The 25178-nt window shown below is 37.1% G+C and overlaps 3 protein-coding genes across 3 annotated transcripts; all 3 read left to right on the top strand.

The window, feature by feature from the left end:
• Positions 1-5608: 5608 nt before the first annotated feature.
• On the top strand, positions 5609-6896 carry LOC111407284 (copper-transporting ATPase RAN1-like). The gene is made up of 2 exons (XM_023036671.1): positions 5609-6095; positions 6243-6896. The coding sequence occupies exons 1-2, from the start codon at positions 5811-5813 to the stop codon at positions 6306-6308; spliced, it is 351 nt and encodes a 116-aa protein (XP_022892439.1). The 5' UTR covers positions 5609-5810; the 3' UTR covers positions 6309-6896.
• A 12814-nt stretch (positions 6897-19710) lies between these two features.
• Positions 19711-20211, top strand: LOC111408300 (VQ motif-containing protein 22-like). Its single transcript, XM_023038075.1, has one exon. The coding sequence runs from the start codon at positions 19711-19713 to the stop codon at positions 20209-20211; it is 501 nt and encodes a 166-aa protein (XP_022893843.1).
• A 4135-nt stretch (positions 20212-24346) lies between these two features.
• LOC111408299 lies at positions 24347-24901 on the top strand. The gene has a single exon (XM_023038073.1). The coding sequence runs from the start codon at positions 24347-24349 to the stop codon at positions 24899-24901; it is 555 nt and encodes a 184-aa protein (XP_022893841.1).
• Positions 24902-25178: the final 277 nt, after the last annotated feature.

Genomic DNA, 25178 nt, shown 5'->3' with positions numbered 1-25178 from the left:
TGATCCACATTGTCACCACCATCATTGCTAACAGCTCCACCACCACATACATCACCGTCGCATCCTACTGCAATAATCACCCCACCACCTCCAAATTGACCATCACCACACAATAGTCGCATGCACCACAATCACCAACAAAAAAAAAGGACCATCGTCGCCTCTACCACACCACCAACAAAAATTACCATAACCACTGCCAACAATAGCAAAATCGACCACCAACCATACAATTGCCCAAAATTGACTACCACCACATCGCCCTCTGCACCACATCCACCAACAATTATTAGTGTGTAAAGACAATGTTTGACATTGTCGTGCATAGAGCCACCACATCTTCTTGTGACCACAACTACTAGATCTGCCAAACAATCCGCAAATCATCATCGCCCCGCCACTACACGATACCATCGCCATATCAATTATCCCACAACCTTCTCAAATCGAAAAGAGAAAGAAAAACCCCAAATCATCACAATGCCAAGTTGACGAGCTGCAAAAATCAGTCAGCACCAAAGCTCCTTCGTCGAGTTCTCAGTCGGCCACGCATAGCTTTTTCATCGCCAGTTGTCGAAGTTTTGAATGGGTCGATAGTATAGAAGAGAGAGAACGGAGAGAGAGTTAGAGAGGAGGGAGAAGAAAAATGATTTAAGGTTAAGGTTTGTATTATATTGATGACTAATTTGTGAATAAATGAAACTTCGTCCCTGAATTTTGAATTGTCATCTCTTAACCCCTGGAATTATATAATTTCCACTTATGATAATATACATAAACGTTGATGGGTGAAATTCAAGTACATACAACAAGTAAAAGTGCATTATAAACTAGCGCGATTAAATAATTATGAGTTTCATCTTATAGTTATAATTCAAATGCGACCACAAATCTGAAGCATTATAATAAAAAATTTGGGTAAAATGTATTTTGGAATAGTAGTTTTTGGGAGAGTGTGTGTCTAAAAATCTAAGAATTTTTATTTATTTAAGTGTAATATTATTTTATTAAAGAATGCGTGGTTAAAAAGAAAATAGAGAAAAATTTATTAAATTTTTAATGAGAATCAAACAAGGCATAATTCTGATAACTACAAGACTTTCTAATCCAAGAGCGAAGCCAAAAAAGGATACTGTGGTGGGCTGAAAGTTAAATTTTTTTCCACTAACTCACGCCAAAAGAGTTGCTCTAAGCCGCACGAGATCACATTTAAGGGCTAAGCTCATGATACTTATAACAAAGTGAGCCAATTACTTGAACAAGTATATGTTTAGATGTCAATTCTTAGATGTCCTATTAGATCTTCTTTGTTAAATAGATGCCAACGCTAAGATATCGTACTACATGCACAAAAAACAAAAAATTCAGTATCCAATAAACCAAAAAAAATCCAACTACTTATCTAACAATTCAATAACATTATAAACAGCCAAAATATCAACACCAAATCCAACAAACCCTTAATAAGCCAATATTCAAATATACATTTAAACTAGCTACATAAGAATGAGAATAACCAAAAGAGAAGGGAAAAAAACCCAAAAAAAAAAAAAACCTATATAATTAAGTGATATTTCATACAAATTACACAATATATAACCTGATAAATGAAACAACCCAACAAAATTGCTTAAAAATTTTTGTATAAAAGCCTCGCGCATATCCCAGATGAACCTCCACTCACTTTTCCAACCTTTAGCAAATTGAAAGGAAAGTAAATAAATAAATAAATGCATTAAATTATTATTATTATTATTATTATTATTATTATTATTATTTTGCTCAACTAGAGAATAGAAAAAAATAGAAAGCACAGGAAAATATTCAATTTTTATTTATACAACCAAACCAATTACATTATTCATGTACAAAACCCTCAATAAATTTAGGCATTTATAGATAACAGCAAAGTACATGACCAAAAATTGAAAAAAAAATGAAAAAAAAAAATTGCACCTTGAAAGGCTTAAAGCCAAAGCCATTTGTCAACTCCAATTTATCGTGGTGAACAAGTGGTCACCAGCTCCAATATGGCTAGGGTTTTAGGGTTTAAATTTGGGGATTTGGGATTTCAATTTCACTACAAACAAATCTACAATTCTAACTGACGCATAGGAAAATGTAAATGAATGAGTTTTGGGTTGGACTTAATAATTTCAATTTCATTCTGAGCTATACATTATAAATCCCAACTTATTATATTCTCGACTTCATTAAAAATAATTGAAGTCGAGGGCCTGCGAATTAACCACAAAGGATATATCTCCTTTACCGGGGCCACATGGTCCCTGATAACCAAGCGTGGTTCAACCACAAAAAAGAAAGAGATCAAATATTATACGATAAAAGTACACGTCACTCTAAAAATGTCGATAAAATAAAGAGCCTAGGAAAACCAATAAAATCTGTTTTTGACGCAAATAGAAGCGTGAACGGAAGGACAAAACCGTTGAGGTTGCAACCCGTGACATCGATATGACGTGGCCTTGTAAGTGGCAGCGTGGTTCAGCAACTTTTGGTTTCTCAGTTTGTTTCCTATAAACTAAAATTAGGTAATTGACGTTTCGCCAACAATTAATCTGGTTTAGCTCACCTGCCCAACCAATAGTGACATGACATCTATTCGAATTTTATTGTATGTTCTTTTTTTTTTAATAAATAAATATAAAATATAGTTTTGATCACCTAATACTAATAAGTAATAATGAGCTACAACTGCCCCCGAATCATAGTCCAGTGGTGTAAAGGACAGGAGTGAGGTTATCTCATGCCTTGCTGGCAACCGCAGTGTGGGGGTTCGATTCCTGAAACATGAAATTTGACTCCTTGTAGAGGCAGCTCTTGTTCCCTGGTCTGTTGGGGCACATTCTGCAATTTACCTCCCTCACAAAACTCTAGGAGCGGGACGATGGGAGCCTTCAAGGTAGGAGTTCAACCTTCTCTCTCTATTTTATTTTATTATTATTTTTTTTTATAGTAATAATGAGCTACAACTACTTCAAGTAAAAAGACATAGTACACACAGTATATAGTACATATGTTTGTACAGTCGGAGCACCAAATTTCATTTGGAAGCTTCTTCTATGATTTCTGGTAATAAATTTGTCTAATTGCATTATTACCTAATTTAATGAATGTGAATAATAAAGCAAAGATCATAAATCGGCCTTTTAATCACATGTATAGTTCAGTTTGGACCATATCTTGGTCCGTCCATGCTCCAACTGAAGTAATTCGTTCGAAGGACTTTATGTAATGAAAATATGAAATATAGATAATTTGACTAGTCTAGTCTAGACTAGACTTAGAACGCTCCAAAATGTTTTTTATTAACCAAATTCTTTTTATTCTAGAGGGCTATAATTCTATTAAAGAATATCGAACTTACGTATTTGAGAAAGATTGAATTTTATTGACACTTCGAAATAAGTTAAAAGTAACACGTCCGACCAGCACGATTAAAAAATATATTATTGATAAATGATAAATTAATGTATGAGTGAGGGTAGTTTAAGTTTTCCAGATCAGCAAATCACTCAAAATGATTGGTGGATTACAACCTTGATATCTATGGAAATAGGTGGAATTTTTAATAAATTTCAATTCCATGCATGAAAATCTTCTCCTGCTTAAGGACACGACACGTTTCTTTAATAATGGTCACTTTATCTTTGTAAGTTTTGTCCCACTATGGTGGAAATGCAGTCATCTTTCCAACAAAGAAATGCCACTAATATGTTGGCTTTAATGCTATGACCATCTCTTATATTACTGACCAATTTAAAAGTTACTTTTGAATACGTTTGGTTTGGATACTTTTTTAAAAGTAATTTGTCCATATAAAAGATATTTTAAAGAAAATTGATTTAAAATAATTTTTTCATGCAGTCACATAACAAAAAACAGAAGTACTACCAAACGATCTACATATATTTACGTGGTTATTATCATTCATTAGAGTTTCAATTAATTGCCTTTTTTGCCTAACTGCTATTCCAATAATCGAGTCATTTGGGATTCGATGTGGATCAGCTAGTTATACTAACTCTTAACTTCCTAAACTGCCCTAACTAATCATGTCTTGATTGATTGATTTAATAATACTTGAAAGTTCAAAACGCAAAATCTCATTTATCTTAGTGGATTCTGTTTCGATTCGCAGAAACTTTTGTATTATTTTAAATATTGTATTAGAAAGAACGGTAAGGGTATTGATCACAAGATAGTGACAACCTTCAACTTCGTCAATCGAAAAACAATAATATTGTTGAAAAACATAAGCTACTGTTTGGTTTTGGCTAAAAAAATAATCGAAATTTAAGTTAAAGTCAACAATTAATTTTAGTCACGAATTGCATAGGATTTAAATTTTTCAATCACATATTTTATCGACTTTTATGAAAATCTAAATCAAATAGGGGCCTCGAGAGTTCTAAATTTATGAGGTCTCCTTCTGCAAATAGGAGGAGGGACTTCAACTGCAAATAGGAGAGAGTGGGTAAGTTGACGAACAGATGCTTTAATCTTTGAATTGAAGAATGGTTCTAATATTTCTTGTGTTTCCAATAAGGAACAAGGCAGGTCAAACATTCACATCCGAACATATATAAATTGTGGAAGCTTCGTTTGGGAGTAACGTTGATTATTTGTTGGCCAATCCGTCAATGCGATCCGACGGCTGCCGTGTCCGCCACCACCAAACAAACATTAAATGTGTTTTTCCCTTATGCTGCTAAGATTTCCAAATTACCCTTCTCTTCAAATTTGGCTTCTAATTTATGCAATATTGTTTGAAGTACATTGCAAGTTTTAGGAACTTGTAAGTCACTTTTAACGGGTCAGAAAATATATTTCCCAATTCATTTGAAAATTGAAATAGTGATATTGAGTTCCACATGATGAAAATTGACTATAAATATTAAAATTATACGTGAGGAGTAAAAATCGTCAAATCACTTAATATTTTCTCTACTATTAGCATGAAACTTGCGTGCAATTTAATTGTCAGCATTCTCAATTTCATTCTTCTTGTTGGAAAGTGAAAAATCAAAAGTATCAATGCAGAAATTTCTATACAATAATACATATAATTTCAGCAACTTATAATGAAATATTGATTAGAAAAAACTTAAAATGAAATCAAAATAGACTTTGAATCAATTATTACTCTATCTAAAATGAATTACATTTTGGCCAATCCAAAAATACCAACACCCTAATTGATTCAACCCTCACTTAAGCGCTTGTTTGAATTTCATTATTTGCTTTGTTTGAGCGCCATTTTGGGAAAATGAATGATTCTTTGATAAAATAATATTATACGTAAATTCAAAATTTTTCTAAATTTTTTAATCATATATTTTTTATTAATACATTATTTAAAAATAAATTCTTTTAAAAATGACGTGGCTTAAACACCGGCTATATTTTAAAAATAATGAAATCAAACAGGGCCAATAAATTTCCAAATCGTTGACCAATTGAGGTTCCAAACCCAGCAACCCGGAATCCGTCCTCACCAATTCTGTGTGCGGTACATCTAGTACAAATCCCATAAACGTAATTACCTCTCTTTTTCATGTCCTTTTTTGTCCAACCAAAAAACTCTCCCCCCACCTAGCTCTCCTTACAAATTCGCTGTCTTCTCTTCCGTCTAATTTCAGGTCTCTCTCTTTGTTATATTTTTTTTATATTTTCACATGAGCATGAATGATATACATAAATAATTCATTTTTCTTCGACGCACATGTATTTCTGTGTACATATATAAATATATTGTGGTTAATTGTGGTGGAAGAGAGGGGTTTGTGATGGCGCCAAGTATGAAGAACCTACAACTGACGGCGTCAGCCGTCAAGGGATCGCCGGAATATGCTGGCGAGGAGGAGAGGCTGCTGGGTGGCGATGACGTGGAGAATTATGTGGAAGTACCGGAGAAATTTAGAAGAATTCAGGTGAGCGTGACGGGGATGACGTGTGCAGCCTGCTCTAATTCCGTGGAATCAGCTCTTATGAGCATACCCGGCGTCGTCAAAGCCTCCGTTGCCTTGCTCCAGAATAAGGCTGATGTCTCCTTTGATCCTATCTTAGTCAAGGTCTGGTCAAGTATTCATTTTATTCCTTTTGTTGGATATATAAAAAATATGTTAAGCATATGTTGAATGCCTGCTGTGTATATGTTGTTTTCCTGTGCAATCAGTTGTTTTGAGTTCATCTTTTGTGCTCTCGATTTACTGAAGCAGGATTCTTTCTTGATTCTGGATTTACTGAAGCTGAGTTTGTTGTTCAATTTTTTGGTGGTATCGTGAGACAATTTTGAGTCAGAAGAGCAGAAATGCGTTTGGTCTTATAAATGAATTCTGAAGTTATGGGTAGATCAAAACGGTGATGAATCTTCATTAATGAAACCTGAATGGATTTGGCAGTGTCATTAATAATAACGAGGTTGGCTTTTTGAAATCCAGGATTGCAAATTGGCATTTATGACTGCTCAACTGAGATTCCCAACATTGACATGAGCTAAATCAATCGAATGCTTTGTTGTTTGAGCTAAATATACTATTTGGGAACTCATTTTACTCTATATCTTCACATTTGGTGCAGGTAAAAGAAAAGAAAAAATCATTGAGGAAACTGTAGAAATATAACATCTTTTCCGTAAACTTATATACACTTGTTTGTTTTAATATTTCCTTGTTTCATACATTGGTCACAAGCTTGAAGAGAATAAGTGAACGTGGTAAAAGGGGGTGCTATGACAAACTTCTGGAGTCCTGCCTCAAAAGCATCAATTGTTTAATTCTCATTTTCTGTCATTTGGTAAAAGACCTGTTTCTGTGCAGGTTAGTGCTGGATATAGGGGTTAATGGTTTAAACATGTTGATGGCTTGCGACAGTAGTTGCCTTTGTTTCAGGTATCAGAAGATCATTTGTGTTCATCTATGTTCGGAGTTTAAACATTCAGTTCGAGATCTATCAGGTACGATTTTTTGGTAGCATCATTGCTGTCGTCTGTGGGAAACGCTACCAAAAGTCATGGTTAACACATGCAGGTTTTCCTCCAGCAAGCTCATCCATTCCAGACAACCCTCATCCTCTTGAGTATCTCCATGTCCCTTAGGGAGAATTATCAGAGATGTCAGCGCCTTCTCCAACCGATGTTACCACTGGAGCCTTTGAGGAGCTCCGTCAACAAGTTGCTACATTAACCCAATTGTTGAGTCAGAGAAATTCACACTCGTCATGTACCCCAACTCCTGAAGGTGGTTTTATGGCAGATGCTCAAGCTTGAGTCCCACGCACAACTTAGGATGATGGTTGCGTTGGAACTTTAGGTGTACCACATATGGTCTCAGGCTCAAGGTCTGTCACAATAGACTCCGTCGAACTCGCTAGGATTATTCAAGAAGGGATAGCGACGGGTATGCAACAAAACACTCGGGTAGCAACAGGATTCACCCCCCAATACGCCGTTCACCCCAGAAGTTCTCTCATACCCCTTCTTGGATAGGTTCAAGTATCCTCAGGTAAAGGAATATGACGAGACAACTGACCCCATCAACCACCTCAATGTATATACGGATATCATGAATTTATAGGTCACACCAAATGCGGTGATGTGCAAGGCTTTCCCTCAGAATCTCACAAATGCGGTCAGAATTTGGTTTTCCACTCTGGAACCCAACTCTATCACCTCTTTCTCAATTTTGGCTGACAAGTTTTCTGCTTTCTTTGCAAGTAGCAAGTGAATCAGAAAGACAGCAGCGTTACTCATGCAGATACGGAAAGGGCCCAATGAAACACTTCGTAATTTCATGACTAGATTCGAAAAGGAAAGACTTCATATCCCTGATCTACATATTACAGTCGTGGTCTCAGCTTTGACATATGCCATTAGGTGTGAAGCATTCAATATGTCTTTGTCTAAAACTCATCCAAAGTCAGTAACTGAGCTACTTACCCGAGCCGAGAAATACATCAACATGGAAGAAACCATGACCCCAAGAAGAGATTTTTCATCATCAGGAAAGTCGGATAGAAAAGGCCGCATGAGTCCAATCCACGACAAGATGCACCAAGGGTCAAGCCAAGCCAAGCCAAGACCCCTCATCAACATCCTTCATCTGCTTGAACACCTTGAGGTCTAACATTCTGATGGAGATCAAGGACTTGAAGGAGCTTAATTGGCCCCCTAGATTGCGGCCTCTAGCTGATACTTGTGACAAAAGCAAGTACTGCGATTTCCATAGAGATCATGGGCATATGACGGAAGATTGCTTTGCTTTAAAGCATGAGATTGAAGCTTTTATAAAAAGAAGATTTTTGGGCTATTACATTAGCAATGACAAACGCCCAAGGAACAATCAGAATAAAGACAAGGTCCCAAAGGTTTGGGAAAACAAGCAGCCTGCTGTAGGTACTATCAATATTATTGTTGGAAGAACGGCCTCGGGGGGAGATTCTAGCAGCGAGCGCAAACAGTACGCCAAGCAGTCTCCCACCGTCTCAAGGACAAATCTTGGTTCTACAGAGGACATCACTTTAGGGGCAAGGGACTTGAAGGCATATCATTCCCTCACAATGATGCTCTTGTTATATCGGTCATCACTGCCAACTTTGAGGTCAAAAGAATTCTGATAGACAATGGAAATACCGCTAATGTATTGTTTCATGAAGCCTTTGATCAAATGGGTATCTCAACCGAACAACTTAAGCCGGTCAAAATACCCCTTCAAGGGTTGGGAGGTGGGGTCATCAACCTAGAAAGTGTCGTCGGGTTGTTCTTGACATTGGGATCAGAAGGTAAGCAAGTGACACAGACCACAACCTTTGAAGTTTTCCGTATTCCAATGGCCTACAATGCCATACTTGGAAGGCTACTGCTCAATGGAATCAGAGCTATTGTCTCAACATTTCGCTTGGCCATGAAGTTTCCTACAAGTAATGGAATTGGGGTGGTTCGAGGAAGCCAAACAGTGGCACGACAATGTTATGTGACTAGTGTCCAAAAAATCAAAGGCAAAGTCATGCAACTTCGGAGCTCGAGAATCATGGGAGACTTGCTCTAGTAGAGAGGTTGGCTGAGGTTGAGCTCGAGCCTTGCAAGAAAGTGACTATCGGACAAGAACTTGATGCAGCAATCACGGTCGAACTTATGAGTTGTCTCTCCCGCAACATTAATGTATTTGCCTGGATTGTCGAGGACATGCCTAGGATTGACCCAGAGGTAGTAGTGCATAGACTCAATATAAATCTAGAGGCAAGACCTGTCAAGCAAAGAAAAAGGCAGTTTGTATTTGAAAGACGAGAAGTCATAAAGCAGAAGATTGCTAAGCTTGCTAACGCACAGTTCATTCGGGAAGTGCAATACCCTGATTGGCTTGCTAATGTAGTTTTTGTCAAGAAAGCTAATGGAAAGTGGCGAGTTCGCATTGACTTCACAGATTTGAATAAAGTATGCCCTAAAGATAGTTATCCACTATCTCAGATCGATAATCTTGTGGACAGCACGTCAGGTCATATGATGTATAGCTTCTTGGATGCATTTTCAGGGTATCACCAAATACTGATGGCGGAAAAAGATCAAGAGAAGACCTCATTCATGGTTGACTCAACTATCTATTGTTACAAGGTCATGCCTTTTAAATTGAAAAATGTTGAGGCAACATATCAGAGCCGATCAACAAGGTCTTTGCTAACCTAATTGGAAAAACGGTCGAAGTGTATGTAGACGATATTGTGGTTAAAAGTAAGCAAGTGTATGATCATATCTTTGATTTCGAGGAAGTGTTTGCTACGCTATGGAGGTATTATATGAAGCTCAATCCTACAAAATGTGCATTTGGAGTTGCATCGGGAAAAATCCTGGGTTTTATGATCGCACACAGAGAAATAGAGACTAATTCTGATAAAATCCAAGCTTTGATGTCTATGGAGTCCCCTAAGAGCACAAAAGACATTCAGAAGTTGACAAGTCGTATAGTAGTACTGAACAGATTTATCTCTCGAGCAGCAGATAAGTGCTTTCCCTTTTTCAAATTGCTGAAGAGAAATCAAGGTTTCGGTTGTAATAAAGAATGTGATCTAGCCTTCCAGAAGCTCAAGCAAGCATTAGCAACACCTCCACTTCTTACCAAATCGGAGCCCAGTGACACATTGTTTTTGTACTTGGCTGTTTCCTAAAATGCAGTAAGCGAAGTACTATGAAGGAAAAAGGGAGGGTCTAGCAACCTGTCTATTACGTAAGCAAGGTACTTGTTGATGCGGAAACCCGATACACACTTGCTTAACAACTTGCTCTGGCTTTGGTTGTAGCTGCCAGAAAGCTACGGCAATACTTCCAATCACATCCAATCGTTGTACTTATAAACCAACCCCTTAGGCATATACTTTAGAAACCAGATGTCTTGGAAGATCTTTGAAGTGGGCAATTGAACTTGGAGAATTTAACATAGAGTTCAAGCTTTGGTCACTTCATAGCAGAACTCACCCCAATGTCCCAAGAGACGAAGGGTGAGGACCCGAGCATGACCTCCAAAATATGGGAGATCTTTGTGGATGGGGTATCCAATAGCTCGGGCTCGGGGGCCGATTTCATCATTACTAGCTCAGACAGGACCACAGAGACACAATGTGCACTCAGATTCGAATTTGAGGCACCAACAACGAGGTCGAATATGAAGATTTTGTCATAGCCCTCGAGCTTGCAAAAAGTCTTGACCTGGAACACGTCAGAATTTACATTAACTCATAGCTAGTGGTCGAGCAGTTAGAAGGATCTTTCGAAAGAAAAGATGAAGAAATGAGCTTATATTGTCTAAAGTTGCGTGATCTCTAGATACAGTTCAGAGGTTGTGAGATTCTAAAGTAATAAGGGTCGATAATTCCAAAGTCGATGCGTTATCTAGGCTTGTCTTCATGGGGAGTAGATGGACTTGATAGGATAGTGCACGTCAAGATGATAACCAAATCTAGCGTAGCTCAAAAGACAAACACCATGGATATTGATCATGAGCCCTCTTGGATGGATCCAATAGTTGAGTGCATAAGTAGTGGAAACCTACCATCTGACCTTTGAGCTGCCATGAGCATCCGATCTAGGGCTGCAAGGTACTGTCTCATTCGAGGAGTTTTGTTTCGTAGGAGCTTCACCCTCCCCTACCTAAGATGCCTTAAACATCCTAAGTCCTTCAAGCTTTGACTGAAATTCATAAAGGAATATGTTGAAGTCATCAAGGATCTCGAGCCCTTGCCTATAAACTGATAAGTTGTGGGTATTACTGGCCGAGTATGAAGAAAGATGTAGCTGATTTATGTTTGAAAGTGTGACAAATGCTAGAAGTTCGGTTACATCATATACGTCCTCGTTGAAGAGTTAACCTCCATCCATTATACTGCTCATTTTGAACAATGGAGAGTTGACATCCTTGGGCCTTTTCCCTTAGCTAAAGAGCAATTAAAGTTTGTGGCTGTGGTAGTTGAATACTTCACAAAATGGGTAGAAGCTGAACCCCTGGCAACAGATCTCGGAGCCCAAGCTCAGATCATTCATATGGAAGTCCATCGTGTATAGGTTCGGAGTACTAAAGGTCCTCATAACAGATAATGGGAGGTAGTTTGACAATCCACAATTGAGAAATTTCTGTGCTAACCTCGAAATTGATCACTGCTTGACCTCGGTGTCACACCCACAAAGTAATGACCTTGCTTAAGTAACTAACTGGATCATAATGCAAGATCTTCGAAGAAGAATTGAGGATGTTAAAATTAACTGGCCCGATGAGTTGCCATCCATACTTTGGGCATACATAAGACCGTGATTGGCGAGACGCCTTTTATGCTAGCATTTGGACTAGAAGCTACCATCGCAATTGAGGTCAGACTCCCAACGATAAGGAAGCTCAAGAAAGATACAAAGGAATGGGCCACTGAACATCTTGATTTGCTTGAAGAAGTAAGAGAGCAGGCTTCATTTATAACTGCAAGTTATCAGAATAGAACAGCAAGGCATTTCAACGACAAGGTCCAAGTAAGAAAGTTCAGAGTTGGAGATCTAGTTCTTAGAAGAGCAGAAGCTGCCGAACACCCACCAGGAAAGCTTGGACCAACATGGGAAAGACCTTTCGAGGTCATACGAAAATTGAAGGGTGGAGCTTACAGCCTCAGGGACACTTCGAGGAAGCCACTCCCAAGGTCATGGAATGCCGGCAATTTACAATTTTATTCAAAGTAGCATGCCATAGCTGTAGCCTTTTTTTGGGCTTGCATGCCTATTGCAAGTTTGTTTTTTAATTTTCGGGCTTGCATGCCCATAGTAAGTTAATTTTCTTTTTTAGGCTTGAACGTCCTAGTAGTCTTTCGCTTCTATAAGCTCGGGTATAGGTACCCTTAAGCTTTTTACCATGATACAAGAATTTTCCTTTTGCTTTATTGCTTCTCCTTGTAACTAAATTAGCGTAAGGTTATGCTCCGTGCATGCAGTCGAGTCTTAACTAAGATAGCGTAAGATCGTGCTCTGTGCATGCAGCTAAATCTTAACTAAATTAGCGTACGGTCGTGCTCCGCGCACGCAGCTAAGTCTTAACTAAATTAGCGTAAGGTCGTGGTCCACGCAAGCAGCTAAGTCTTAATTAAAATAGCATAAGGTCGTGCTCCGCGCATGCAGCTAAGTCTTAACTAAATTAGCATAAGGTCGTGCTCCGTGCATGCAATCAAGTTTTAACTAAATTAGCGTAAGGTTGTGTCTCGCGCTTGCAGCTAATCCTTAACAATTTGGCATAACAACGTAGCTCACGCATACAGCCAACTCTTTAACATCAGCTCCATACTTAAAAAAATTAGTTCCTAGTATAGGGAACAAAATCTCAACAGGTCGAGCATAAAAGCCTCGACCTTCGCAATCTCAACTCACCATGATGCAGAAAAATCTCAAGTTTAGGCTTTTCAATATTCGATAATCAAGCTCAATTCACCGTTTAATCTATTCAAAAGACTAGAAACAATGTAAGTCCTAACGACGAACCTCCATTCAATACTCGAGCTCGATTTACGCTGCAAGCCAGCAGTTTAAATATATAAACTCGAGCTTAAGCACTCAATGTCAACCTCCAAAAAATAAACAGCTCGATCTATTTTCACGAACTTTCCATCACTGTTTACAGCACGACAAATGCGAAGAATACTATGCTCGAGCTATCCACTAGAAATTAAATGAGAAGTAACGTTCTCGAGCTATTCATTGAATGCTCTAATGCGAAACATGAACTATACTAATGATTGAACTATGAACGTTTGGGACAACAGTCCGAACTTGGAACTATAATGACTACACACAAACAAGCATCATGCACGATCTTGTAACCAACAAAAGTAAATTGCACGAACATAACTAACTACATCTCAAAACACAAATGTTAAGGCCCAAATCGGGTAATGTACTTCACAATTTTCAAAGACAAAAAGAGAGAAACAAAAGCTCGACAACTAAATTCTAGTCGAGGTCGATGGGAGTGGTAACATCCCCATGGTCGGGGTCCCCAGCATCATCCCCGCCACCGCTATCATCCTCGGCTTCTGAAGCTAAGAGTTTGAGCGAGTTCGCGAGCTCGTTTACCGTCTTTAGCTACTCGACTACGGGCTTGAGGTCCTCAGGGAACTTCCTTCGCAGGAAGGATCATGCGAGCCATAGCCCATAATGGTAAGAACCCGAACCGTACTACCTTAAGAGGGTCCTGTACTCATTTGAATTCTCGAAATCTTCAACAGCCTGAGCTCGAGCTTTGGCTAGATCCTCCTCGAAGCCCTTTCTTCCTCGCACAAGCTCGATCTTGGCATCTTCAACTTCATCCCTCACCATCTCGATCTCATCTCAGGCTCTCTTTAGGTCTGCCCTTGTCTCGTCTATCTCCTTTTTGAGCTTGAGTGCCCTCTTACTCGCTTGCTCGCTCTTGGCCTTGAACTCCTCCAACTGGCTCGAGATGTTCAGGCCTTTTAGTCCTAGGCCTCGAGCTATGCTTAAGGACTACAAAACATGTATGACACTCAACGTCAAATCGATTCTGAAAGATGTCCGATAACAACAAAAGTAACACCAATATCAAGGGCATACCTTTAATGTAAGAAGCTTTGAGGGTTTGAACCCCTTCATGAAGATCGACCTCTTTCTCGTACTTATCCACGATGCTCTGGATAAGCGCACATTCAGCATATTCCTCAAGTGACTTAGTGGGCATTAGGTCGTCATCATCAGCAAGGAGGTCAGAGCCAAAGCAAGGGGCACGAGCCCGAGCTTGCTGCTTGGGTATGGGCTGAGTCGACAAGGTCGGGCTTTTCGAGCTCTGCCCCAGGCTTATCGGGACAGGACGGGTTGCAACCTTCCTGACCCACTTCTTACCCTTGGATAGGGCCAGGGCCCGGGCTGAGGCCTTTGCCTTCGGGCCTTTTGCTTTATGGCAGACATTCACGAGCAGCTTAGATAGATCAAAAGATATCTCTAAATCTACAAAGATAAAGGCAAAGGCATTAGCTTGAACTTAAGGTTGAGAACACCACTCGAAAACAAGAAAGAATAAAAAATCATACCCTCGAGGCCTCTGAGAGTGTCATCCTCGAGAAGATAATCGATCTTTTCTGCCTATGGGTCATGGTTGATTAACCTTAGCTTGTCTCTCTCCAGAACCTCGAAATAGGCCTAGCCCTCATTAAACTTATCTTTATCAGGTATTTCCCACTTCAGGCTAAAGGGGTGATCGAGGTCTTGTGGCTTCACAAAAAAAAAAATCTCTCTTTCCACCCCCTAAGTGAGCTCAAGGTATTAGGTGTCCTAAACCCCGCTTAGTGGATAGGTACACGAAGCAGTTGTACCCCGAAGAGAATTTCATATCAAAAACCATCCTTAAGAGATCAAGTCTGGGCTCGATCTCGAGACATCTACACATAATGAAAAAGTAGATCAACAGTCTCCACCCGTCCAGGGCCAATTGGCCCGGGCACATAAAGTGGGAGGTCAGAAAATGGATAAAAAAGGGGTGATGTGGCCACCTAAGCCGGCCTTAAGGGTGTCCCTAAAGAAGGTCATCTCATCCTCTCGAGCACATAAAACGGTCTCATTTGGCTCAGGGGCCTGGACATCGCATAAGGGCATAACCTCGAATTCCCTAACTGTCCTAATGATCACGTGTTCTCTGTATTTGGTAGGCTCCTTAGGGTAGGTCAGAATGGCCTCAGAGTGCGAGCTTACAGGGCGCCTAGATCTTCAGGACTATTACTAATGTTCAAATATGACCTAGAGGGATGGCTACTGCCACTAGCACTTGACCCTTTACTATTGCTACTACTGCACGACATTATGCTTTTCAAATAATTAACAACTTAAAGACATGATTTCTTACCTTTTTAGAAGGACGCTCACAAACCCACTATACCAGAGCTCGAGCTTCTTTTACTGAAGATTGAGAGTGAAAATGTGAAAAATGAGGGTGAAAAGTGGGGTATTTATAGTGGTCCATCGGATGTCAACAGTCTCCTAATCTGAACCCTTGGATCAGGACACATTGCGACCATCTAAGATCAAGCCCTGACAACCAAACGTGTGCCTTACACGTGCAATGATATCAGGCAGTTTACACCTCTCTGCATCTTCACTCATAGATCGGGCATAGACTGCAATCTGCGACGTCAATGCTCAGGGGCCTGTGTAACCTAAAACATGAACATCCGCGAACACGAACTCAATGGCCCGATCTCAATCTCCTACAATACCACCCTAGATAAGGTCGAGGTCCATCTAGGTCGGGCTATTCCTTTAGCTCAGGGTTTGGTCCCCCCCTAACGCCAGTTCTTCCCTACAATCCAGGGAATTACTAGTCCTGCTTTGTGATTCCTGGTGATCCTTATCTTCCTAGTTCAACTCAAATTCAAACGAACACTTCGAATAAAACACAAACATCTTACCTTATAAGGATAAGGATCACACATATTTAAGTCCTTCTATAACTCTACCATCTACACCTATAAATACATGGTCAAGGCTCATTATTCAGGTACGTTTTTCATTACTTCTAATTTATAACCTTACACATTAAACTCTCCATCTGACTTAAGTATCGGAGGGGCAACAAGAACACACCTCGTTGCCTTTGTTTCAGTATCAGAAGATCGTTTGTGTTCATCCAAGTTCTGAGTTTAAACATTCAATTCGATATCGATCAAGTACGATTTCTTGGTAGCATCAGTACCAATCTACAGTGACAGTAAAATGTGTGTCAAACGAATAAAATTATTCACTGTTAGATGTTAAATATCATTACTTGTTTAAAATATTTTGGGTTACCAATCATATAACTGCTCTCTTCTTCTTTTTCAACTGCCTATCGTCGACAACTTCAACCAAATAGACAATGTGGTTGGTAGGCTGGGTGTCTACATTCAGCTCATCTTTTTCTTGATGAAGTCGTCGATTAATTATCTATTCCTCGTGACCATACCTAAGCCCTTTTGTCATTACCAATGAAAATATTATTATTTATATCAGAAATAATGTAATAAATTGAAATAGATGATCCAAATAAATCGATGCCCATGTGACACAACATTACCAAGTCTACATTGAAATGATTGAATGAAGAATTGGTCCAACTTTTGATAATAAACTCCCCACATTTTGAAGTAATAGCGATGTAGCCCTATATTCTTTATTCTATTTTACTCGTCAAATTTGTCTAACAATTTATGCTTTTTGAGAGCTCCATTCTTTTGAAAAAAAATGTATTTTTAACAATGTTTTGACATTATTTCAACTACACATTATTCAATAAAATAATATTACACGTAAATCCAAATTCTTTTCTTATTTTTTAACCACATTTTTTATCAATAGACTGTTCAAAAATTCATTCCTTCCCTCAATTGAGGCTCAAACAAGGGCTATATTATACCATGTGGAGCAAGCAGGCTGCAAAATAGTTGGTCAGGCAGGCAATGATTGACCAAGCACTGCCTGGTGAAGGCCCAGCCGGAAAGCATCAAACACGTGAGGCACCACCAAACTCGGAGGATGATTGTAATGTTTCTTCTCTAACAACGTTTGTAAGGGGTCTCCATTCGTCACAATGGTAACCTTTTTTACAAATGAATATAAACATAACTATAAACATAGGAGTGTGCTCGACCTAATCTTCAGGTAAATGAGAAAAAGCAATGCTTCACTGACAAAAATTCTTTGATAGAATTTATACTGTCTCCCTATGATTAGCTGCTGCTAAGAATGTTTTCCTGTATTAAAATTTTGTTAAAGAATTTTTGTACATATAGAATTATTTAAGGAGAGAAAATAAATTTATCACATAAAGTAAAATGTAAAATTTAAAGAAATTGCATTTCACATATCCTAAAAGATGGTAATTTGCGCATTACTTTTGTACAACCTTCTTCCCAATGTCATTGAAAATCTTTACTCCGATAAATTGTACGGGAAATTAATTTTGTGATTAAAGACTAGTTGTGGAAGGGGTACTTATATTTGTTATCTTAAAATTGAAAAACACTTAAAAATGATCAAATTTATTGTCCCTTATAAAATTTGAACATTGCTCCAATTAAGGAGTTTAGATTTGGTGATCAATGTGATTGTCCCATTATTAAGATTTTGACACTCCATTCCGTTACTTTTTTTTTTCCTTCTTCTTTTAAATAAACAACTAGTCTTGCTAACCAAGTCTAATTAGCAATAACAAAATATTAATAAAATCAAGCTACACTTACACCAAGTTTGACAGCTTGGTATACATGCCTCTCACACAAGGGGCGGGGCCTGCGCATTAACTGCACTGGGGCCCATTCCTCTCATGTGAGGGGAGTGTACACCGAGCTATCAAGCTCGACGTACAAATGGCTTAAGCCATATTAATAAGATCTAATATAATGAACTGTCAAATTTTAATAAACGAGAAGAGATCTTCAACCCTCCTTGTATCTTATTCGTCGATCCCCAATAGGTTGGACTATGACATCAAATTCATCCGTTTCAACTCTTTTCTGCGAAAAATAAGAGTACACGTGGCGGCTAAAAAAGAAAAAAAAAAAAAAAAAAAAGCAATAATTGATGGGGCAGAAAATTAAGAATTCTTGCTATTATTTTCCCGTCAATAAAGTAAAGCAACATTTTCAATCTTTGGAAATATTATGTACATTGCGGATAAAAATATCAGAAAATTTGTTGGTCAAAAGCACGTGATTCATGACTGGTTCTTCAAGGACAAAACAAGTCATTTCCTTGGACGACAAGTCAAATATTTTTTACTAAATGGAATGGACCGTCTCTTGCACTAATGAAATGGCCATTCGTTGACTGTGGAATTAATGGGTCTGCCCTCTTAACCAGTAAAAGAATTAATTGCACGAGTAGTTTTACTGTTGAATTTAAGACCATTTTTCCTTTGTACATTATGGGATCTGGGCTAAATGTCAATGTTCGAAATTCAATTTCGTCATTTTCTGTTCATTTTGCGTCTGTTGTCCACAACCATTCTTCGGACCGTAGCATTTCAAGCTTTCTAAGAAAGTTACCTACTAAAGTTTTATTTTTTATAGGAAAAATTGGCATTTTTTTACTCTTCGAAAATTTATATATATTCATCGTTTCACATGTTATTCAAGGAATTCAAATTCTTCATAAATTTATACATCTATTAAAGTTTCTTTATTTTTGTGCAATCCTTGTGTAGGTCATGCTAATATTTTTTGTGTCGTTCTAATTTTACGGTGTTGTTGAATCGATATTTCACTTGAAGCTAAGACTATTAATTTGGAGGGTTTTGCTAATGGAAAAGTCTTGTGAGGTCCCCACCGCATGTGAAGGGTGTGGACACCCTATATATGTACATAAATTATGTACATGAAGCAAAACCCTTCGCTAATTATTATTCTCTTTCTCGCTTTAAAAATCTCATATATTAGTGATAATTAAACGTACGAGAATGTAAAATAGTTGACCCTCTAGTCTTATATTTAACAATCTTAAGAAATTTTAAAGTACTTTTTTTTGTTAGAAAATTATTTTCACGTGCAGCACATATAAAATTTTTTGATTTACGTGTAATATTATTTTAATAAAGAATGTGGTTGAAAAGAATAGAGAGAAAAATATATTTTGAAAAAAATGACTACCAAACGGGGCCTAAGAATTTATGTACATTGTAGTAGGAAAACATAATTCCAAAAAAAGTTAAATTCATCGTATTTCATTAGAATTTAGAACTTAAAAGAATTCTTAATACCCATTTATTCAGATTAGAGTTTCCTTCGACTGTAGAGAGTTTAGAAGCAAATAACAAATATATAGTGGACGAGGGTGCTAAAGAAGTGCCGAGCGCACCTATCTCCAATAACAAAAAAGAAAACGAAGACCGCATGCTGTGGAAAATGAAAACTAATGCATAATAGTCATGCTCTTCTTTAAGGTTATCACTTTATATAAATATGGTCAGCATGCACGCGAAATGTCTAGTTTGAAAGGAATAATCGATACCTTTTATCCTAATTGATTTCCACTATATATATATATATATATATATATATATATATATATATATATGAGTGCGTGTGAGCAAAGGTTCAGTATTATTCCTATGAACAGAAGCTAAAAAAGCCACCATGAGCGACCATTTCCCAAGCTCTTCTCTGTGGGAACAACACTACCAAGAATCAATACTAATGGATGACTTGGCCATACCTTGTCCCGAATTTTCCGATGCAACTGTAGTGTCAACTACTGATTTCGATATAAACGAAACCTTATTCAGCCCTAATTACAGTGCAGTGCTTTCAAGTAACAGCCCAGAAAACCCAAGTTCATCAGCTGGAAGTGATTTGAAGCCGAAAACTAGCACCGTGACTCCAAAACGGCGAAGGTCCAGAGCTTCGAAGCTAACTCCGACGACATTTCTGAATGCCCACATAACAAATTTTCGAGCCCTGGTGCAGAAGCACACCGGTAGTAGCCACGCTGAGAAAGGGCCAATCACTTTGTGTTTTGGATCCTCATCATCAGAACATACTGATCATCGGCAGATCAACGGTCAAATTCCCACAAGAAACAATTCATCGGAGGACGTCTCTGGTCGGAGCTATCAAGCACAAGATCAGCAATACTTCTACGATAACCAGCATCAACAGTTCCAAGGCCAAGACTCATTTTCATTATTTAACAATTAATACTAAATGTGATTAATTTGTCTCCTTCAGCTTTACGTATGATGTAGTACTTACAGTGTATGATTCTGGAATTTAGATGGTTTTCATGTATCATATATTAGTTCATGCTTGTGAAATCAGTCTCATCTTAGATCGTTGCTATGTTGATCTATAGTGATAAGGGCCATAAGGCTGATCAATTGTTGTCATCCCTGAACTCGACCTTAGACTTCAAATGTTGGGTCTTCTTCCCAGTTTGCATGCTCTTAAGAATATTATTGGTCGGTCTAAACAGGTTAATATTAGAGGAAATTTCACAAAATGTCCATTTTTATCTAGTCATTTACAAAAATGTCCATCATTACAAAAATATCTAATTTGAAAGAATTTAGACCAAAATAGCCTTATTAACAATTTATAATTCCACACTAAGATAAAAAAAATGAACATATTTGCAATATTATTATCGACCAATAAAATTTGACACATAATCTGTCATATTTATTTCAAAAAGTATACATCTCAAATCACAATAAATGTCATGTTTTTCATTGATTCAGAAATGTCGAGAACGACATTTTTAAATGTAGAGAAATGTTATGTTCAAAATGAAATGTCATTCTAGACAAATGAAACGGTATTCAAATGTCGAGAATGATATGTGAAATGTCGAGAAACATTATTTTAATATAACTTCTCATGGAAGCTACTTCTCAAAATTCGTGACAAATTGATAAAAAAATAAATATAATGTCGAGAATACCATTTCAGAATGTAACTTTTCATTAGGAGCATAATAGATAAGTTGGCACTAAATTCGAATGAGTGGACAATTTTCAACTCATACCCTTAAAATTGGACATTCTTACAAATAGAATGTCCCTTAATAATATTGGGTTGATGAGAAAGGAAAATATCTGACACATACTTTTTCTGATTAGTATGCTCTCATCGACATTTGTCATGTCGTGATTGGTTGCACGCCACACACAATTTTATTATTATTATTTTTTAAAGTCGATACTTTGACCAATAAATAATCAACGTCACTAATGTAGCAAAATTCTATCATCGAATTGGTCATGCTGGATATTCATACATGAGAACCCTATCAATAGTGGATATCTTTATATCTATCTAAAAATTACTGCTAACTTTTTGAAGTTCATCGTCTTTATATTCATTAATTTTTTTATGAACTAGTGGTCGCTCGTTTTGTAAGATAGACTATGAGTTCGTTTGATATGATTTTTAAGAAGTTAAAAGCTGATTCTACGATTAAAAAGTTGCTTTTAAATTTATTTTGATAATTTTCTAGAAATTCTTTGTCTAACTAGAGAAACTTTTCAAAGAAGTTGATCTAAGATAGTTTCTTTTAAAAAGCTCTTCTCCCAAAAATAAAAGCAAAAGCAAAATTCTTTCGAACGAATCCTACGTAATACTATCTAATGTCGTATATCAAACATTATCGAGAAGGAGGCGTGGTCAAAGTGAACTAAATTTGACCAACTTGCTTAATCCGAAAGCTAAATCCCCATCGTAGACAGAGACCGTCAGACTAAAGCGTCCAACCATTGTGATTGAGAGTGCGGAATGTAATTTTTTCAAATGGCATTTGGTCCAATTAAAATCTCGTCAACTTTACATCATAAATTAACAATTATAAACATTTTTCTGTTTTATATTAAGGACCTTATTATATTTTAATTAATTACATTCAGTAGTTAAGGCGAAACTCCCCAACGAAACAAGTAAACATCAGAAAATTAATTAAAAAAATTGTGTTCACACAATTAGAACCAGATGCCAAGCTTTGTGAGCCGGAATTTCACCAAATATACCGTAATAATTGATCAAAGTTAGAAATAATTTTTTTTTTCAGCGTGCATATTTTTCGTCCCTAACATTAACAAATGCATAGTAGGTGTGCTATCATTGTCGTAAAGCGATTTCTACATTTTTATTTCTTTTCTTCTTCTTCTTCTTCTTCAGTAAGGTATATAATATGTAGATTATTAATCGAGTTATAGATGACCAATTAAGAGATTAATGTGAAGGCGGATTTAGAGTATATTAGAAGAAAGGGAGACCTTTTTTCGAAAAGTACTCTTTTTTGTTGAATTTAACTCTATCTAAAAATTACTGCTAACTTTTTGAAGTTCATCGTCTTTATATTCATTAATTTTTTTATGAACTAGTGGTCGCTCGTTTTGTAAGATAGACTATGAGTTCGTTTGATATGATTTTTAAGAAGTTAAAAGCTGATTCTACGATTAAAAAGTTGCTTTTAAATTTATTTTGATAATTTTCTAGAAATTCTTTGTCTAACTAGAGAAACTTTTCAAAGAAGTTGATCTAAGATAGTTTCTTTTAAAAAGCTCTTCTCCCAAAAATAAAAGCAAAAGCAAAATTCTTTCGAACGAATCCTACGTAATACTATCTAATGTCGTATATCAAACATTATCGAGAAGGAGGCGTGGTCAAAGTGAACTAAATTTGACCAACTTGCTTAATCCGAAAGCTAAATCCCCATCGTAGACAGAGACCGTCAGACTAAAGCGTCCAACCATTGTGATTGAGAGTGCGGAATGTAATTTTTTCAAATGGCATTTGGTCCAATTAAAATCTCGTCAACTTTACATCATAAATTAACAATTATAAACATTTTTCTGTTTTATATTAAGGACCTTATTATATTTTAATTAATTACATTCAGTAGTTAAGGCGAAACTCCCCAACGAAACAAGTAAACATCAGAAAATTAATTAAAAAAATTGTGTTCACACAATTAGAACCAGATGCCAAGCTTTGTGAGCCGGAATTTCACCAAATATACCGTAATAATTGATCAAAGTTAGAAATAATTTTTTTTTTCAGCGTGCATATTTTTCGTCCCTAACATTAACAAATGCATAGTAGGTGTGCTATCATTGTCGTAAAGCGATTTCTACATTTTTATTTCTTTTCTTCTTCTTCTTCTTCAGTACGATATATAATATATAGATTATTAATCGAGTTACCAATTAAGAGATTAATGTGAAGGCGGATTTAGAGTATATAAGAAGAAAGGGAGACCTTTTTCGAAAAGTACACTCTTTTTTGTTGAATTTAACGTACAATCTGCCTTGTACTTCACCTATTTTTGCATACTTGATTGAATTACTTGGTCAAATATTCAACGGTCAATGTTTCACAATTTTAAATTTGGATTTCACTGTCAATCAAAACCATAATAATTTAAGTAATTATGGGTAATTTAGGCTGGTTTACCTTCTTGTGGTCCTTTGCCGGCTAAGATCACAAGGTTGGGTTTACCTAGTGCGTACCTTCGAGTGGCGACTGCGGGTTCCTTTGTCAACCAAAAAAAAAAAACCATAATAATTTAAGTAATTCTAGACCAGTCTATAACATGTTACAAAACATTGGGATTAGAGTTGGGAAAATAATTAACTGGCTTCGTCAATTATTCCTGGTAAAAAAGCTTTTTTCGGCCAATTTCTACCGGTTCAGGTCTCTAGAAACACGTTTTTTCCTCCTTTTTTTTCATAATTTTATTTTAGTGAATAAATTCAGGAATCAACTCCGTTTGTTTCGAATTGATGCTGAAGATTAGGGTTTTTAATTTTCGTTAATATTTTTTTCGTCATTATCATTATCTTAACGCACATTTGTAATTTAACACTATTCTCTTTCCAATAATTCTTGGTGTACTGACTACCCACGGGTATAAAAAATTACCCCAAAAATATTCACTCCACCCCATGTTGTGAGTAATTGGTAGGGGTTCCCCACTTCCCCTACCTTGTACACCAAGACAAATTCATTCTCTTCCACGGTCAAAAGTCTCTGATAGAAGAGGCCCAAACCACCTTGAAAGGAACCCCATAAAAGAAGACAAGTCAAAGGACGATTTAATTAAATATTTAGAATTATGTCATCTTGAGAAGAATTGAAGTTCCTCGAAGTTGCTTAATTCTTGGTGTTTAGCTCTCTCTCAAGTCTCAAACCTCAATGTTATTTGAGACACTATATATTACGCTCGAGCAAATGTTGATGTTGCAATCTTCCCTTAACTCGTCGAGAAGGGATACGCAGAGAGAAAACGGGGAAGAGTGACCGATCTTCAACGAAAATTCCTCCCATTATAAGTGTCACAATGCGACGATCCGATGGCATCATGAGCACAAAATATTCATGTTCGGTCCCTGATACTGATATAATCCCTAAAGAAGGAAGCGTCGATAAACCAATTCGAAAACGGTCCAAAGCATCTAAGAATGCACCCACAACACTCCTCAATGCCAACACAACCAATTTTCGTGCCCTGGTGCAAAAATTCACTGGCTGTCGAAGTGCGGGAGCTTACAAAGGACCCATCACCTTGAATTTTGCAGTCCCACACAATGATTTTAATGTAACTTCAACTACTTCCCTTCTTGGCTGCAATTACTATACCCAGAAAACTCATGAGCAACGCCAGAGCTACCAGCATCAACAAGAGGACGAGAAATTTCATGAAGATCAAGGAGGTTTCTCTTCATACGACACCGACGTTGTTAGTGAAGATGCATTTGTGTCAACTTTCAGCAACCCTACTTCGAAGGAGTTGACTTTAGACGATTTTGATTTTGACAACATTCTTTTTCGAGAACTTCCTGGAGATTATTCCTCAGCCGGAACCATGGTTAATGATGATTTTGGGGGATATTAAGGTTAAGGTTTGTGTGAATGTTGATTATGTTTTGTTGTGTACATTTAGTTGTCACTAAGTTCGGTGTATTTCCAAAATCAAATTTCTTTCTTCAGCTTGTTTTTGTATGAATTATCCATTTCTTCAATATTCTTAGCATATGTTCGTGTTAGTAAAGTTACATTCACATTCATTTGATATCATATTATGTGGTTTTCTATGCATAGTAATTGATTTACAATTAATCCGATGATATTGTTCCATTTCTAACTAGATCCATAGCAATATTTTCATCATT

This window comes from Olea europaea, chromosome 13 (genome assembly GCF_002742605.1).
Source record: "Olea europaea var. sylvestris chromosome 13, O_europaea_v1, whole genome shotgun sequence".
Taxonomy (NCBI): Eukaryota; Viridiplantae; Streptophyta; class Magnoliopsida; order Lamiales; family Oleaceae; genus Olea; species Olea europaea.
Note: the sequence above shows the minus strand (reverse complement) of the source record. Positions and strands in the feature narration are given on the sequence as shown.

Excerpts from the sequence above, each read along its gene's own strand:
- LOC111408299 (XM_023038073.1), top strand. The coding sequence starts at position 24,347 with ATGCGACGATCCGATGGCATCATGAGCACAAAATATTCATGTTCGGTC.
- LOC111408300 (XM_023038075.1), top strand. The coding sequence starts at position 19,711 with ATGGATGACTTGGCCATACCTTGTCCCGAATTTTCCGATGCAACTGTA.
- LOC111407284 (XM_023036671.1), top strand. The coding sequence starts at position 5,811 with ATGGCGCCAAGTATGAAGAACCTACAACTGACGGCGTCAGCCGTCAAG. Across the intron at positions 6,096-6,242 it reads TTGATCCTATCTTAGTCAAG|GATTCTTTCTTGATTCTGGA; the intron begins GTCTGGTCAAGT and ends TTACTGAAGCAG.